General features: G+C 39.3%; 1 protein-coding gene across 4 annotated transcripts in view; it reads left to right on the top strand.

Moving 5' to 3' along the window:
* The first annotated feature begins 8,453 nt into the window (after positions 1–8,453).
* Positions 8,454–19,256, top strand: part of FRZB (frizzled related protein) — a 31,904-nt gene continuing 21,101 nt past the window's right edge. Inside the window, exons 1-3 of one of the 4 annotated variants that reach the window (XM_006210235.4) lie at positions 8,454–8,547; positions 9,249–10,019; positions 16,995–17,042. In XM_006210235.4, the coding sequence (XP_006210297.1) occupies positions 9,542–10,019; positions 16,995–17,042 (526 nt within the window). In that variant the 5' untranslated portion in view covers positions 8,454–8,547; positions 9,249–9,541. The other 3 variants (XM_031678290.2, XM_072961249.1, XM_072961248.1) reach the window with 3 other exon arrangements.

The raw sequence follows: 19,256 nt of genomic DNA, 5'->3' as shown, positions 1-19,256 counted from the left end.
CTAAAAGAAATGAAAACATATGTTCACACAAAAACTTGTATAGAAATGGTCATAGCAACATTATTTATAATAGCCAAAAAGCTGAAACTTCTGAAACGTCCATCAACCAATAAATGGATAAACAAAAATGTGGTATATCCATAAAATGGAATATTATTCAGCAATAAAAAGAAGTAAAGTACTGATACATTATACAACATTAGAGCCTAAAATCATTATGAAAGGTGAAAGAAGCCAGTTGCAAAGACCACATAGTGTATGATTCCATTTATATGAAAATGTATATGTGTGTCCAGAATAGGCAAATCTATAGAGACAGAAAATAGACTACTGGTTGTCTGGGGCTGAAGGGATTGGGGGGGATGGGGAGTGACCGCTAATTGGTATGGGTTTCTTTTTGAGGGTGATGAAAATGTTCTAAAATTGGTGATGATTGTTGCTCAACTCTGGAAAATTGAAGAACCACTGGATTTGTATACTTTAGAAGAGTGAACGTTATATAACTTATGAAAATTATATCTCAATACAGATGCTATTAAAAAAAAATCTGAGGGACTGGAATGCAATTTAGTAGGTAGAGTATTTATATCACAGCACAACAAACTGTTCCTAATGGGCACTGTACCAAGATTGGAGGAGTAAGTTTTCATGTGGAGTCAATGTAGTGTCAAGAGGAAGAGCACGGGCCTTACAGCTGGATTGTCTGGATCTGAATCCTGCCATGACCTCTTACTAAGTCGTGGGATCTTGGGAAAAGTATTTATTTATTCTATGGCTCAGCTTCCTCACTCATAAATGAGAATAATAATGTTATCATGTTAGTTGTTGTGATGATTAAATGAATTAGGTGCTTTTCTAGTAAATACAGTAAACCACATAGTAAATCACTGTGAATGCTATATAAATATTTGTTATTATTATATATAGTCTACAAAATTCAAAACACCACTCTCTGGTGCTGACTGAATTCCAACTCTTTCTGCTTCCAACTTAGTGAGTAAACACATGAAAAAAGGAGCCAAAGTTTGAGTAAGGGAAAGTCCTTGGAGGGGTATGGATATCTCAGGGACAGATTTCAGACAGATAATAGCAAAACAAAATTCAGAGGAAGAAGGAAACAACAAATGCATTTGCTTCCTCCTGTTGCTACATTCTAAGTAGTAATATCTTGTGTCTGTGAAAGGTAATTAAATATATCTCAAGAAAGAGGCAAATTGTCTGCATTTACCTTTGGAGAGATGTAATTAGGAAATTCTCTAACTACTAACTCAACTATTGAGTTCCTAAAGTTGTTAGTATTGGGTGGTTGCAAAATTCTGGTCCAAGCTGCACTGTGATGATTCAGTCCTTTATGATGGAAGAACAGAGAGAAAGATGGAAAGAGTATTAGCCAGAGGTGGAGTTACTGACTCTCATAGGTGATGATGGGAAGAGAAAGACAGCTGAGGGCCAACTTGAGGGTCAAAGGCCTCAGTTAGAAAGGATTATGGAGGAAAACTGCACAGAATGATTCATATTCTTGGGTTAGTAAGAAATTCAGCAGGTCAGGATTCCCACATGGGACAAATTAGTTGATGGGTGATACACAGGAATAAGCCTCGTCCCAGGAGAGGTTCTACTAGCACTAGGAGAATCCATGTTAAGAGTTAGGACCTTGACATTGGCTAGTTTATTTTAAAGTATCTCCTTTGGAACATAGAAATCTTTCAATACCTATTTCTGATATTCTGACGAGAATTTCATCTTCAAAACTGAAAAAAAAAACTGACTTAAAAATTCATTGGCTTTAGTAATTAATATGGTTTCTAAGTCGGCAGATTCATGGTCTCATTATTTATATATTCATATATATGATTCATCTTCCAGGTTAAACATGCTATGTATGACTCACATTTAACAAATCACAGATGACAGAGGACTAGCTGGGTTATTGCTTCTTACTGTTTTCGTTTTGTTTTGCAGGCTTTCTAACCTTGTGGGAATCATTTTAAGGCCATTTTCTAATTTGGCCTTGATGGTCACAGTCAACTGCTCAGTTGTTTACATCATATCTCAGGCCTAAAGCCCATGTTGGAATGACCCGTGTGCCATTTGACTTCCCCTCTGTCACCATAAGAGGGGGAACTGAGGGGTAAATCAAGACTTCTGCAGATATAAGATGAAAGTTGTAGCAAACTGTAGGTCTATTCTAGAGTAAGATGATAGAAAGGGTATTCTAGAAATCATCTGCAATTAAATCTTGTCAAAGGCAGATTGGAAATAAATCCAGGATCATCTGTGTTTCAACTAACATCAAGATGTAGGGAGTGCCACAGGGTGAGATGTTCTTGGATGTGTCCTAAATCTTCCCTCTGGATTCCCATATCCTATTGACCTGTTTGGAAGGTTTGGAAGATTTTAAGAGATTGTGAAAATTAAATACCATTATGTTTAGTTATCATATATACTTTATATAGGCACTGGGTATTTCCAAATGGATGAAAAACACGCACTTTCAACAGAGAAGAATAATGTTGTAAATAGAAAGAACATTGAACTGGGTACCTTTAACTGCCATTAACAGACTTCATGACTTTACATAAGTGATTTTATCTCTGAGTTTTCTCTTCAGATAAAGATATGGTGATTTGCATTTCTCTGATAATTAGTGATATTGAGCATTTTTTCATGTATCTATTGATCATTTGTATTTCTTCCTTGGAGAATTGCTTGTTTAGGTCTTCTGCCCATTTTTGGATTAGGTTGTTTGTTTTTTTCTTATTAAGTCATATGAGCTGCTTATATATTATGGAGATCAAGCCTCTGTCGGTTTCATTTGCAAAAATTTTCTCCCATTCCGTAGGTTGTCTTCTTGTTTTATTTCTGGTTTCCTTTGCTGTGCAGAAGCTTGTAAGTTTCATTAGGTCCCATTTGTTTATTCTTGGTTTTATTTCTATTGCTTGCGTAGACTGCCCTAGGAGAACATTCTTGAGATGTATGTGAGATAATGTTTTGCCTATATTTTCTTCTAGGAGGTTTATTGTATCTTGTCTTATGTTTAAGTTTTTGATCCATTTTGAGTTTATTTTTGTATATGGTGCAAGGGAGTGTTCTAGCTTCATTGATTTACATGCTGTTGTCCACTTTTCCCAACACCATTTGCTGAAGAGGCTGTCTTTATTCCATTTTATATTCTTGCCTCCTTTGCTGAAGATTAGTTGACCAAATCAAAACTACAATGAGGTATCACCTCACACCAGTCAGAATGGCCATCATTCAAAAGTCGACAAATGACAAATGCTGGAGAGGCTGTGCAGAAAAGAGAACCTCCTACACTGCTGGTGGGAATGCAGGTTGGTGTGGAAAACAGTATGGAGATTCCTCAAAAGACTAGGAATAAACTTACTATATGACCCAGTCATCCCACTCCTGGGCATATATCCAGAAGGAACCCTGCTTCAAAAAGACACCTGGACCCCAATGTTCACAGCAGCACTATTTACAATAGCCAAGACATGGAGACAGCCTAAATGTCCATCAACAGATGACTGGATAAAGAAGAGGTGGTATATTTATACAATGGAATACTATTCAGCCATAAAAATGACAACATAACGCCATTTGCAGCAACATGGATGTTCCTGGAGAATTTCATTCTAAGTGAAGCCAGAAAGAGAAAGAAAAATACCATATGAGATCACTCATATATGGAATCTAAAAAAAAAGAACATAAATACAAAACAGAAACATAGACATAGAATACAAACTTGTGGTTGCCAAGGGGGAAGGGGGTGGGAAAGGACAGGTTGGGAGTTCAAAATTTGTAGATACTGACAGGCATATGTAGAATAGATAAACAAGATTATACTGTATAGCACAGGGAAATATATACAAGATCTTGTGGTAGCTCACAGCAAAAAAAAAAAGTGACAATATATGTATGTTCATGTATAACTGAAAAATTGTGCTCTACACTGGAATTTGACACAACATTGTAAAATGACTATAATTCAATAAAAGTTGTTTAAAAAATAAATAAAATAAAGTACATAGGAAAAAAAAGATATGGTGGGCTGGGAGGTTAGGGAGGGGGACTGGTGGGTGGGCTATACTGTTGAGGTTCATTCCCTTGCTAAGATACTACGGTTCCTTCTGGAACTTCTTTGAAGCTCCATCTGTTGTTCTTTTGTTGCAAGGAGGGTGGAGTGGTGCTATCTTCCTTTAGGAAAGTACATTAGGGTCAGAGAGCCTGCTGATTTTACTGTCAGCCTCACTGAGGCTCTGAGGATGGCCTTTGAGTGACAAGGAGAGGCATCTGGTCCTCTCTTCCTCCTTCCCTCCCCCTTCTCCCCCTTCAGAGTGTTGCTTAGCTGTTAGGCTGACTTACTGACATTTTTGTTTCTAAGTTCCTTGTAAAAGAAAATAACCAGATTAAAAAAATCTTTATAATATGTAGAGAGTAGAGAGTATTTACTACAGGCAAATCAGAGCTTAGAATCTAGTTCAAAACAGGGGTACTCAAAGTGTCCCAGGACCACAGGATCAGCATCACTTGAGAACTTACTAGAAACGCAAATTCCCATGCCCTACCCTAGACCCACGATATTAGAAACACTGGGTGGGGCCCAACAATCTGTGTTTTCAGAAGCCCTGCAGAGGATTCTGCTGCACATTACGACTTGAAAACCACTGCTCTAATGTTGATGTAGCTAACAGGTGGGAAGCTTTTACTGCATTGCTTAGAGATTGGAAAGGTGAGATCTTCCTAAAGCAGGACTTGAAGAATTACTAGGTGTGCAGAACAGCTCGGGTGGAGGCCATGAATCAGGAAGGTCTCCCAGCCTGGAGTGTAAGGCTTTGCATTCTGTTCCTGGGCAGCAGAGCCAGAGGCTGACAAGCAGTGTGGCTGAGTTCAGACGGAGGAGACCCAGGCTTGCAGAGAGCCTCATCTTTCACGTTCCCAGCTCCTTTCCGCCCAAGAAGAAACGATTGTTGGAATCGTGAAAAGAGCATGAATTCAGGGCCTACTTCTGACAGGCCCTTAGCCAGCTGTGAGAACTTTGGGGAATGACTTCATTCCTCTGAGCCTCAGTTTTTTCATCTTTGGAACTAATACCTCCTGCAAAGTGTGGTGTGGTTTGTGTGCCTCACACACGGTAGGTGCCCAATAGACACAGTTCTCCTGCTCCCCGGGTACTAGGGCTGATGCTCAGCTGGTACAGCATGAGACTGTCTGCAGTCACTCTGCCTGGTCACTGTCTGAGCTGCCCTAGTTATTAATTATTTCACACGCCAGCCCTGTACATTTCCCTACAGGACAGATGTGGATCGTCTTACAAACACAAACCTGGGGTAAGTTTAAAGTATATGTAAACAGATAAAAAATAATGTTAATTATTATGTTAATATTTAAATTATAGACAAAACAAGATATTGCGATCAAACTTAAATTTTGGAAATATGGATAATTCACAGTGGTAACCTCTAGCAAGATCTTTTTTTCCCTTTATTTTAATCATTTTATTTTAAAATTATATGTGTGGACATTGTGCTTTTATGTAAAGATCAGATTTAAGCTTCTGGAGGAAGAGATCATGTTTGCCTCATCTTTGTATTCTCAGGTAGCACCAACCACAGATCACCACACATAGTTGACACTTCAATATTTTCTTTTGAAAAACACAAAGACACAGATTTAAGTGTGGGTTTTTACATCTGATACTTGACCAAATTCTTCTCATATCTCATTTTTTTAATTTAATTTTTTTATTGAAGTATAGACAGTATTTACAATGTTGTGTTAATTTCTGGTGTACAGCATAGTGATGCAGTTATACACACACACATATATATATTCATTTTCATATGCAAGATCTTTTTTTTGGTATCTCCACAGGAACCCTTGTCAGGAAGTTAAATGGAATGCCACTGACCTTGGTGTCATGGGGCACTAAGAAGGCTGAGTGGCTGTGATTGGATCTGGGTGTAGTTCCTAAGCAGCTGTTGATCTCAAAACCGACCCACAGTCTCAACCAGGTGCTAGGGGGATGCTATGCTGCAGCTCTCGGAGAGCCGCATGCCACATGGTTCCTCTGAAGTGCCTTCATCCCTGGAAGAAACCCACTGGATAAGCCTTGGGGAGCCCTTCAAATTCTGGGAATCTGGTTTTCATAAGGTTTTTTTCAGCAAAGTAATGGTTGCATTTGCCACGTTGATAACTTTCTCAAGTATGAAATCTGCATAAAACTCTTTGACTTTCATCCTTAGTTCTAAAATGTGAGCTCTGAAAGATCACTATAGCTATGCCCATCAAAGTATCATTTAAAAATTTCAATTCTCGAGCCCCTTGTGTGTTACCTACAGATTATCTACTTCAAAATTTCTTCACCAGATAGGGGGAAATGTCTAAAGCAGTCAGATGTCTTTCATGTGGCCCAGACGCAGCTCTACACAAAGATCAGTGTTTTGTCAGTTGAAGGCTGATTAAATGAAATTGTGTAAAATAGAACGTTAAGAGAAACCAATGACCTACGACCTATTTCCTTGGGGGCACCAGGTTTCAGCCTTCCCTTAATTTTCTCTAAAGTGGGCCTTGTCTGAAAGCACTCAGTTTGGGGAGTATAACTCATCCACTAGTGGAAACTATGCCCTACCTCATTCGTGTTACCTTCATGATTAAATAGCCTACTTTTCAAACTTGGCTATCATAATTTACTCAATTTGTATTTTACTTCTAAGACATGAATATTTTAATACTTAAAACATTGCATTCCAAGTTCCATCAGTCAACATTTCTCAAATGATGGCTTCAAAAGAAATAGGAGATGAATTCTCTTCTTTAAAAAAAATCATACACGCTATTCAGGAACACAGAGCACACTCAAATGAAATGAAGAAAAATTTTTGAAGCATAAATTGGCAAGTGCTAAAGAATAATTTGCAAAAATGAACAAGGTTCAATAGGAACTAACGAGAAAAATGAACAGAACCAGGCAGGGTACTCAAAAAGGCTTCTGGGAGGCAATGAAATTTGGGGTTTTGAAAAAGACAAATCTGGATTAGAGAAAAGTTGTGAGGGGATGTGAGATAAAAGCAATGTTTGACTTTTGTGCAGGGGAAGGAAAACACACTTTATTTCGGATAGTGGAACCATTACAACAACTGGCTCTTTCTTTTTCTCCTGCTGTTAAGATTTAAGGTGAACAGGAAAATATATTTCTCAAACAATCTATGATATCTACTCCTCACCTCTAATTTATTGAAAATCTTACCTACATTTTCTTTACTAGCCCGCTAATATTGGCTGCTATTAAGTTTGTTTTTTCTCCTAAATTTTACTTGCTAAATCATTTTTCATCTAATTCATTTATGTAATTTTTGGTTTTCTTTTCTTAAGTAACACCCAATTCTTGTAGAACAGTTTATATTCTCACTTAAATGACTCCCTATCTACCATCTGTTGTTGTTTTCCTCCTAAGTGGAACAAACTTCCTTCTGAAAAAATTTACTGCAGTCACAAACAGCCGTTTATGGTCATTTTAGAGATAAAATTCCATCAACTCAAGTTAGCACTGACATTTTCTTAGTGCTGTCAAGTCAGTGGTGGGGAATGGAAACCATCTCACCGGGTGCTCTAACTAAAGTGGAAGCCCCTTTCCTCTGCTTACTATTGACAGTGAAAAATGGCTAGATTAAAGCAGCCAAATATTTCAGTGTTGCAGAGCAAAGGTGACTTCCTGTTTTGTTTTAGGGTTTGTTTCCTTCTCTTCTCAATGAAGGCTGTGTTTTCTGACATTCGGCAATCCCTTTGCTCAGTGATTTCCCATTGAAAGGGCAGGGTAGGAGGTCCTCTGCAGGTCATTCCATTTACAATGTGTCCTGAAAAGGGAGGAAGGGGGAGAGGGAGGGAAAGAGGTAGCTCATTAGCGGAAGGAGCCGACCGGGAGGGGATCTGTTTTCCATTTTCTTTTCTAGGTTGAATTCATTTGGATGGAAAGGGTTTTATTGTTATCATTATCATCATTATTATTACCAGTATTATTACCAGTAATTTACCTACACATTTCTCTCAAGTGCTAGGCGAAATTATTGGTGGGGAGAGTTAAATAAGTGCCACTTTATTTTAGTGAGTAAAGTCAGAAGAAGAAAAAAAAGCCCAAGTGCTTTAAAGCAGTTCGTTTTCACTTTGAAGCTTAAAAAGCAAAGCTCCAAAGTTCTAAGGACAAAGGAAAAATATTAAAGGAAAACAAACAAACCACGCGTCTGGCTTCTGGTGTCTTATTTGTAATTATGTACAGGGTTTCTGCTCTTTTTATGAAAGGTGATTCCTCCCCCTCCTCCCCCCACCACTTATTCAAAATGCAGACCTCTGTAGTCAGGAGCTCTGGTTTGATAAGGCTCCACCATCGCTGCAGGGCGCGAGTTTTCTGCAACCTGTACATTTTAAGTGACGTTGCTTAAGTCTTTCCCCCTCAGGCCTGACTGCAGAGCTGGTGATCACAGAGGTGAAGCTGTATTTTGCTTAAAGGAAACATCTCCAGGGAGCGAGGGGCTCGGGCGGATTCCCAGGTGGGGAACAGGGGACACTCCGTCGTCGAGGTTGGTGTGGGCTCTTCGGTAAGGGGCTGGGGCTTCTCCTTTGGAGCGGGGTCGGGGGTTGCGCCCCCTGTGTTGGGGGTGGGGGGGAGGTGCTCGTCTCGAGTCGGCTCTTTCTTGGGTAATCGCATCCTCACTGCTTCCCCAGGCTTCCCTCTCCTCCGCCTCCAACCCACAGACCTTCTCAGTCCGGATCCCCAGCTGCCTTCCTGGGAAAAGGAGCTGGCCCTGGAGGGCTGGGACTGCGCGGGGGCGGAGCTGCCTGGGGCCCGGAGGTAGGAAAGTGAAGAGCAGCGGGTCCGAGGCGCAGACCTCTCGTCGAGGCTCCTCCTGCCGGTCCCTCCTGCTAGCGGCGGGCGCGGCAGCAGCCGCAGCTCACACCAAAAACTGGATTTTTTGCTCAGCCTACAAGACTTGCAAACTCTTACTGCACCCTCCTCCCCCATTAGAAGTCTTTTCCCTCTGATCCTCCCTCGTCCCCCCTACCCACCCCCGCCCTCCACCCCCTCAGCGTCCTCCTCACTTGGCAGTATTTCATGCTTTCCTTTTAGCACCTTTTGTAATCCAGGGGACGTGACACCCCAGAGCTCCAACTACCTCAGCTGAATTCTACTTTTGTTTTTATTTCTCCCTCCCTTCCTCTTGTTTTCCTCTCATCTGGTTCATCTGAGAAGCCTGGTGCTTCTGCTAGAGAGAGCGAGGAATAAATAGATGCTGCGGCCCCAGAAGGCTTAGACGTCGGGAAGAGCAGCCAGAGCGGCAGGAGCGGCAGGGGCGGCGGCGGCTGGAGCTCGGCGAAGCTCGTGGGACCCCATTGGGGGAATTTGATCCAAGGAAGCTGTGAGATTGCCGGGGGAGGAGAAGCTCCTAGATCACTGTGTCCGTTTCCAGGGGAGAGGAGGAGACGGCCGAGCGAGGCTCTCGGCGTCCTCGGCACTGCTGCGCCCTGACCCATCCTGCCGGGATCATGGCCTGCGGCAGCCCGGGAGCGATGCTGCTGCCGCGGGCTGGGCTGCTCGCCTTGGCTGCGCTCTGCCTGCTCCGCGTGCCTGGAGCCCGGGCGGCAGCCTGTGAGCCCGTCCGCATCCCCCTGTGCAAGTCCCTGCCCTGGAACATGACCAAGATGCCCAACCACCTGCACCACAGCACCCAGGCCAACGCCATCCTGGCCATCGAGCAGTTCGAAGGTCTGCTGGGCACCCAGTGCAGCCCAGATCTGCTCTTCTTCCTCTGTGCCATGTACGCGCCCATCTGCACCATTGACTTCCAGCACGAGCCCATCAAGCCCTGCAAGTCTGTGTGCGAGCGGGCCCGGCAGGGCTGTGAGCCCATCCTCATCAAGTACCGCCACTCGTGGCCAGAGAGCCTGGCCTGCGAGGAGCTGCCGGTTTACGACCGGGGCGTGTGCATCTCGCCCGAGGCCATCGTCACTGCCGACGGAGCTGGTGAGTCCTGACACTGCCCGACCTCTCCCCTTGCCTTCCAGCCACTCCTTGAAGTCCTGTTACTCACCTTTACTCTCTGATGCTGTCTTTCATTAAGGGAGGATCACCTCGCTTAATCTCTCTCTTAATTACTCTGTCGAGCCCCATGCCTTTTTCCTCTCACCTCTTCACCCTTTCAGATGTACGCATTTTCCAATAGGCGATCTGTCTTTCTAAAACACTCCGTTCATTCCACTCCCATTGCACTTTGACTCAACACTTACCCCTTCACTTCCACTCTTTCCATGTCCAAGTAACCACATCTTGTATAGTGATGCTCTTTCTTACTTTCTTCATCTGTTTATAATCGCTGAGCTTTCTTGCCTGATTCTCTTGCCTTCTGTCGTCAGTTTTCTGTATCTTCAGTGTTTAACTGCTTGTCAAGATTGTATGGTGAATGTGCTGTACACCAGAAGTTGACACATTGTAACTGACTATACTTCAATTAAGAAAAAAAGATTGTATGGTGAAAACAGACAACTGAAGCACCATTTTCTTCCAATCAAAAATGCCGAGATAACTTCAGTAACCTTACTCCAACCCACAGATGTTAGTCATATGTGTTTACTCAACATCCAATCTGAGCAATTGCCTTCACCTTAAATTTCCCCCTCCTTTCAATGAGATAAATTGTTCTTCCATTCCAGACTGAAATAGCTGTGAAACATTGCTATGCACTACTAATTAGCTTCTGTGACTTGCTCTAGACTCAGAGCTGGCGGGGTGAAATTGCTGGGCTCTTTTCACATTCCCACATGACTTCAAGTCATTTTGTAAATGACATATGGATGAAAGGAGTTATATTTAAGGCGTGGTATCATCATACACTCATGTAATGTTATTTTTACTTTCACCCTTTATCCCCCTCTTATGCTCTTCAAATAATTTGTCTTTAATACCTTATTTTATGCCCTTTTCTGTGTGTGCATCAACCGCAGATTCATTTCAATCTCTCCCTATTGTAAAGCTTTATTGCAGTTCTACATTAAATGGAACCCATTACAAGTTGTTTTCTCACTAGTGTTTGGTCTAATTAGAACAGTCATAATTCTTAAGACTCCAACTAAACAGTTCATTATGCTCCATTTAATTCTAACTCAATATCATTCCTACCAATTAACCCCAAACTTGAATTTCACCCTTCCTTTTTACTTTAAAAATAAACCCAATCTTTCATGGTTGATCCTCTTCCTTTGGATCCTCCTCAGATCATCTCTGTTCTTAGGTGTGATCTCTTGAGACCTCCCTCTCCGTTCATTTCTTGGGCATCAATTGCCTCTTAAGTTGCTCAGCCTAAGCCCATGTCCTTAGTCCTTCTAGGTAATAGTTTTTGGTGGTCAGGGAATTGATTTGGAAAAGTTGCTTAACATACAGTGAGTGGGGAGGGGAAGAGTGCTTGTACAAATAGCTGCAAAACCAAACTGAACAGAAAGATTTCAGGAGCTTTTGATGGCTACCTGACTTAGTTTATCATTTTGACTATACCTATTGTCGCCTTGATTTTCATGAAGAAACAAACTGGTTGTATCAAATAATCAAAAAGAAATGTATTTCTTATTAATCTTTGGGCTAAAAGAGTACTCTTAAGCTTTTGTACCCACTAACCATCACAGGCTGGGCAGACGCTGGGATAGCTCAGTCCACTGCTGCCCTGGTCTGCCAGGCACTTAGAATCAGTTAAATCCTGGCACTTCTCTCAGGCCAAGGGCTAGGAATGAGGTGGCTATGGTTCACACTGAAATGCATTCTCCCCTTGTTCTGAAACCTCTCTTAGAGATAATGGACTTCAAATGAGAGAGGTTTGGCAAGATTAATGGCTCTCAAAAGCCATGGTCAATATGGATGGAAAGCTGTTTCCTTAAGTGTCCCTGAGTTACCTATCATCGTGGACCAAATGTGGAACAATTGCCTCATTGAAGCACTCAAATAGGACGTGCATGGAAACAATTTGTCAGTTCATGGGACCTGATTGCTGAGCTGCTTCAAAATGCCATAATATGTTTTGCTGACAACATCCTTGCTAGAAAAATAAGTAGGGGTAGGTGGCAGTTGGAACCATATTTTAGTGATAGTCTCCCCTCTTCCCCCTCTTAATTATAACCCTCAGTGTGAACCAGAGACTCCGGTGGCAGGAGGGAGCTGAAGGGGAGGTGGGGAAGGCAAATTGAAGGGTGGATTCTAGCCTGAAGGGTCCCCTGGCTTCCAAGGCCAGCTTGCTGAAAATTACATTCTCTATCCAGGGTCAAACTGTCAGGCACCTGGAATTACTTAGGAACTACCACATGTGGCCAGTTTAATTTACGATGCAATGTGTTCCTTGGTTCAGTGGGATATGATAGTTCATTAAGCTGGGTTTTTCCCCTCTTCCTTTAGGTATAAAGAGTCCTTATGTCTTATGTCTAGAATCTAGCAGAATATAAAAATGAGGTTTCCCTGAGTAAAATGAAACCACCTTTTACATTCCTCCAATGTCAAGAGGATTTTCAGATCCTACCATTCACACAGATCTGTTCCCTCGTGGTACATTATGACTCCACCAACAAGTTTAGGACATTTTTTACGAAGCAAAATGAAATGGGGTATTGCTTTGAACTACTGTTTGCTTTTAAATATTAAGGGCAAGCATATTTTCATAAAGAAAGATCATATCTTCCTGACCATTATGAATAAATTTACATTACATTTATCTTTCCACAGTTTATATTTTACTATAGAGTTGTGGCCACACATACAACTGCCTTATCTGCTTTATTAGAGAATTCAGTTCAATTTAGTCATTCTGCTGGTTAATTATGACATTTAGTGAAATCTTTAATAATGTATGATGAGTAAAGTGCTTGGAGTGGGGCAGACCAGGTGTTGAATCTTGACTCTACCTTGTATCAACTGTTACTGTAGGGGAATTATATAACCTCTCCAGTTGAAAGGTTTCTAATTTGTAACTGGGGACAATACCACCTACGTCCCAAGGGCACAGTGATGATGAAATTAAACAGCATCTGTAGTGCCTCGTACATAGTAGTAAGTCCTTCACAAATTGCTGCCATTGCTCTTGTTATTTCACTGTTATTATCATTGTTATTCAAATTGATTTCTTTTTTGTTTTGTTTTCTTTGAACAAACATGGTCTTTTGGTAAATGCAGATACAGCCTAGAACTTGTATCAGTTCAGCTCTGGGAAACAAGCTTCACACACTGAGAACTAACTGGAAAAGCAGATCTCATTTCTTCTGAATACATATTTAATATGTATTTAAAATACTTACTATTTCATTTTGCATGGATCAGCCTGGATCTCAGGTTCAAGAACAAATCCCTTTGGGAGCAATAGGAAGGGAAGAATGAGTCTGATGAATGTCTATTAATTACAAATAGTTTATCTCAGAAATGTAGACATGGAGAATGTAAGAAAATTTATGGTATGATATTTAACAGCTATTTCTACAGCCCCTGTGGTTTGCCATGCCAGGGGCTTTATAATCACTCCTCAGTCATTGCTGGGTTTTGTTGTCACCCCAGCTTTTGCTGCACACATTTCTCCCAGCCTTTTCTCACTGGGCTGCGCTGCACCAACTTTCACATGCATGGACTGCTGTTTAATCATTTCTCCACTTTCTGGGAACAGGCAGCCTTTTCTTTAGCCTAGATCTACAAATATTTGAGAGGCCAAATACCAAGAAGGAAGAATTATTTAGTGTGATATGAAGAGGAAAGTGGAACGGAAAGGAGAAATGGAAATTTTAAATTAAAACTAGAGAGAAAACATGATTCTAAAGATCCTTCATGGTGTAAAATATTGAAAGGCCCTCTGGAAGGGGTAGGGGAGTATATCCCAGAATGTGATTTAATTCCATTTATAGCTAATGCAATTATCAGTGGTAATGTAATCTTACATAGTCTCCAAATCTGATTTTAATAGTTCATTTTTTATCTTGTTCCCACAAAATTCCAAATAGTTATTTGCTATAAATAACAAAATTGATGACGTTGTATCTGTTCCTTCTCTTCCTACTAGGTGTGTTGAAAGAGACCAACAACCACCATATACATATTTAGTTTTGAATGATTAAGAATTGGCTCTATGTCCCCAGTTTAAAGAAAATTAGTTTTAGAGTTATAGGTCCTTGTTTGGGATCCCAGAGTGGCCATTAATGGTGTACTTTGAGCAAGTCATTTGACATTAACACTGGGATTGTGAAGAACAAAAGAAATATTCATGTGAAGTGAATGACAAATGGTAAAGCAACAGCAACATGATGACAGGACATGGTATTCTCAGGACAGGAATCATTAGCAGCCACAGAATAAGAACTAACGACACATAATATGTTCCAGATGCTGTTCTGTGTAATGCATATTGATTTTTTAACTCTCATAATAACTACATGGTTGGTACTAGTATTATCTGCAGAAAGGGAAGCTGAGGCATATAGTGAAGTTAATTAAGTGAACCAAGTTCATAAAGCTATTAATAGACGATTCATACCAGAACCTGTTCTAAGCTATGCTCCCTCTTCTACGAAGAAATAAGTGATTCTAATTTTATAGTATATCTGTGTCTTTTGACCATCAGATTGCAGTTAAAGGAACAAGTTTTTTTCATTATATTTCAAAAGCCCATTTATACAGGGCTTAAGAGAATAAGGGGAAGCCCTGGAGAAAGGATTCCAAGACAGAAGAGCTAAGTGCTTCCCTGAGCTTCTGAGACAGTAGAGAACATGCATTCCAGATTCTCGTGGCTAACTGTTTGCCCCTCCGTCTCAGCAGACCCCAGAGTGAACGCATCACTTCCTTACCTTCGTATGCCTATTCTCTTCCAGTATTTTCTAGGTTGTTCAGAAGCACCACCACAACCATATTCCAGGCCTGGGACTCAGACTTTCTTCCACCCTTTTCTTTACCCTCCACATTCAGTAGGTAACAAGTGCCATTAGATCCACTCTGAAGCCAATTCCCTTCCCTTCTTCTCTAATGCTACTTTCTTTCTTTGGGCCTCACCATTTCCTACATGGATTATGGAGACAGAATGATAATTGGCTTGCTTACCTCCAGTGTTACCCCTCCACATTCCAATGGGGCGATCTTTCTGAAACACAAATCTGTTGTTTACAATCCTTTGGTATCTGCCTCTAGCCTTCATGATCTCGTGCCTTCCTGCCTCTCTAGTTTTCTCCCCCTCCACTTACACTGCTCTGTTGAGCCCCACTGGAAGATGGTCAGGTCCCTTGATGAGAGCTGTGCTTTCTCACCCCCATACCTTTGCTCTTCTCTATTTGGAAAACCCTCCCTTCCTCCTTTAGAACAGCTCCTTTAGAACTCTTCTGGAAACCTCTATGACTCTGACCTGAAATCCTTGGGCCATAAGTCCTACTAATAATACCTACTATTTTAATTTAGGATAATTTTGTTAGGATTCCTAAATTTAACTTTCTGAAAACTTTTTTGGAATTATTTATGATCAGAAAACTTTGGTTTTCTCTCTTATAATTCTGACAGTTGATGTCTAAGCACTTTAAAAAGTGTAGAAATGTTTTTCTCTGAATAAGAATAAAGAAAGAAAACCAGTCTCCTAGGTTCAGCTGCTGCAAAGGGGTTTTCTTTTTCCAAGTGAAGGACTGTATTTTTCATTTTTATTTCAACCTTTTGACATTAAACGATTATTTTAAATGTGGATCAATATGATTTTTTAATTTACAGAGAGATCATTTTTATATAAATCATATGCAGGGTATCACATGATTACTAGGCTTTTTCAGGAATAGAAAAACTATTGGCATATTACTTTAATACTTGGATATATTTATGATGAATAAAGTCTTTGAATAGAAAAAGCCATTAAATTCATAGTATCTGACCTTAATGGAACCAAACATTTTAGAATCACATATTTGTTGCCTGCTTATCTATTTTTTATTTGGTGACTGCTATCTTTCCTAGGATATAGCTATTAAAATACCAGCTGATGACTACTAAGCCAGGGAAAGTAAATTCATTAATTGTAATTTTGGGTGCTGTTGTTCTAAAATGGTATTACCCTCCTTGTTTAATTTATTCATGATGTGACCTATGAAGAAAAAGGACAGAGGAAGAATGTTATTTTCTATTTGGATAAACAGAGGCATTAAACTCGTTTGACATAAAGTGTTAATACACATGTAAAGCTCTCATGTAAGAGTATTGAGTTGAAGTGTCAGGAAGAATCTATAATTGGATACAGCATGGTGCTTTGCTGGGTGCTCAGTGTTATTCCTAAGAGGGTACTTTCTTAACTAGAGCACAGAAGGACTTTATATAATTACCATTTTCATTACCATTTATCACTTTACCATTTTCTGGGATTATGGGATCATGAAAAGAGTCAATGGCAATTTCCAGTTATTACTATGTCTGTTAATTGCACTGGCTTGAGTAATCTCTGGATGGTAGGCTTCCTTTCTGCTAGTCTGCAGTTAACAAAGAGCACAAGAATGCTCTCTGCATGTTTTCCTTAAGCACTAAGAATTAAAATGTATGCCAGAAAAGTGTGATACATCTATCTGTTGAAGAGCTGTAATTTAGTTCTTTGAGTCATCGAGAAACAGATGCTGGGTGAGTACTGAACATGAGCACGGGCTTCATTGTTAGAGGGTGCTCATAATTCACAAGTTCTGTGAAACTCAGAAACTTTGTTTACTAAATCCTGAAATAGTATGCACAGTTGATGAGGATTCAGAAAAGGACGTTAAGGTTTAATGACATGAGAGAATACATCGTGTCCTTATTTGACCTACAAATGGTAGAGTGCCAGCCTCACAACACTAGTAAGAATCAATTTCCTTGAGACATCTAGGTTCTTTCCCAAATCAGCCTGCGACTGAATTAGATTTTAATATGGGAGTTCTTGAAGTGATAACGAGTATGTTATGATTCTCACTTTATTCCATCACTCACTTTCAGATTTTCCTATGGATTCCAGTAATGGAAACTGTAGAGGGGCGAGCAGTGGTGAGTACATCACTAACTTCCTGGTTTTCATTTGTGGTCAGATTAGACTTTGATGTCACCTAGGTACTCAGATCTTACCTGGGGAAGTTTGTGTCATACATTTTTAAAGTAAACTTATAAAAGGACTTCTTTATTTGTATTTTATTTAAAAAGTTAACATGGTAAAATTTGATCTTTTCTTTCGGCATGTAGTTCTATAAATTTTAACGCATGTATAGTTTTGTGTAACCACCACTACAATCAGAATACAGGACAGTTCCATTACCTCAAAAAAAAAAAGCAAACCCTTCCTCATGGTATCTTATCATTACAAGCTTCTCCCACTCTTAACCACTACAATCACTGATCTGCTCTTCATTGCTATGGTTTTGTCTTTTTGAGATTGTCATATATATGGAATGACACTGTGTAACCTTTGGATATTGGCTTCTTTCACTCAGCAAAATGCCTTTAAGATTCATCCAAGTTTTTGCATGTGTCAACAGTCATTCCTTTTTGTTGCTGAATATTTTATTACTTGGATATATTACCATTTGTTTATTTATGTCTTGAATGATATTTGGGTTATTTCCAGTTTTTGGCAATCATAGATAGAGCTATTATAAACATTTGTGTAGAGGTTTTTGTATAAACATAAGTTTCCATTTCTCTAGGGTAAAATCTAGGTATAGTACTACTGGGTTAAATGGTAAGGATATATTTAACTTTATTTAAAAAAAAACTGCCCAACTTTTTCCAAAATGGCTGTTAATTTTGCATTAGCAATATTTAAGAGTTCCAGTTGCTCTGCATCCTTTCTCCCACCTAGTATTTTTTTTTTAAATTAGCCATTTTTAATAGGTGTGTAGTGATGTCTTATCATGGTTTTAATTTGTATTTTCCTAATGGCTAATGATCTTGAACATCTTCTCATGGGCTTATTTGCCATCCGTTTATATTCTTTTTCTTGAAGTGTCTGTTCAAGTCTTTTGCCCATTTTAAAATGGACTGTGTTCATACAACTGAATTTTGAGAATTCTTTATAAATTCTGGATTTAAAGACCCATCTTGTAGTTTCATTGATTTTTCTCTGTTTTTCTGTTTTCATTTTTATTGATTGCTGCTCGTTAGTATTTCCTTCTTACTCCTTGCTTTGGATTTATTTTGCTGCTGTTTTTATTTTATTTTCTAGTTTCTTAAGGTAAAAACTTAAATTACAGTTTGAAACTTTTCTTCTTTCTAATATAATAATTTAATGCTATAATTATCCATCTAAGAATGGCTTTAGTTGCAGCTTACAAACTTTGATAGGTTTTATTTTGATTTTTCTTCGGTTCAAAATATTTTATCATTTCTGTTGAGACTACTTCTGTGATTCATGCATTATTTAGTATCTTGCTGTTAAATTTGCTGCTGTTTGGAGGTTTTCCTGTTCTTTGTGTTATTAATTTTTGTTCTAATTTTATTATGGTTAGAGAATATATTCTATATGACTTTAATTCTTGTAAATGTATTAAGATTTATTATAATATGACCCAGGGTATGATCTATCTTGATGAATGTTTCATGAGCATTTAGGAGATACCTATTTTGGTGTTGTTGAGTGGAATGTTCTTTAAATGTCAATTAGATTTGCTGAGTGACACTTTTGCTTAGTTCCTTTATGTTCTTGATGGTTTTCTATCTACTAGATCTATTGATCACTGTGAGAGAAGTGTTTAAGTCTAAATATCGTGGACTTTTCTGTATCTCTCTTCAGTTGTCAGTTTTGTTCCATGCAGTCAAAGGTGGTATTACTTGGTGTATACACATTTAATACTTTTATGTCTATTGGTAAACTGACCCTTTTATGATGTAATGTTCCTATTTATCTCTGGGTACTTTTCTCTGCTCTAAAGTCTATTTTGTTTGATATTAATATAACCACTCCAGTTTTCTTTTGAGTAGTTTTGCAAGGTGTATATTTTTCTATCTTTTTACTTTTAATATATCTATATCATTATGTTTTAAATACATTTCTTCTAGACATCATATAATTGTTTTTTCTTGTTGGTGTTGATTTTGTCCCTTCTGTCAATCTTTGTCTTTTGATTAGTATGTTTAGACAATTTACATCTATTGTAATTATTGTAAGTTTGTGTTTAGAGCCACCCTTTTATTATTTGTTCTGTTTTTTTCTTTATTTTTAAATTTCTGTTTCCTGTATTCTAGCTTTTCCTTGGGTTATGTGAATGC

This window comes from Vicugna pacos, chromosome 5 (genome assembly GCF_048564905.1).
Source record: "Vicugna pacos chromosome 5, VicPac4, whole genome shotgun sequence".
Classification (NCBI taxonomy): domain Eukaryota; kingdom Metazoa; phylum Chordata; class Mammalia; order Artiodactyla; family Camelidae; genus Vicugna; species Vicugna pacos.
Note: the sequence above shows the minus strand (reverse complement) of the source record. Positions and strands in the feature narration are given on the sequence as shown.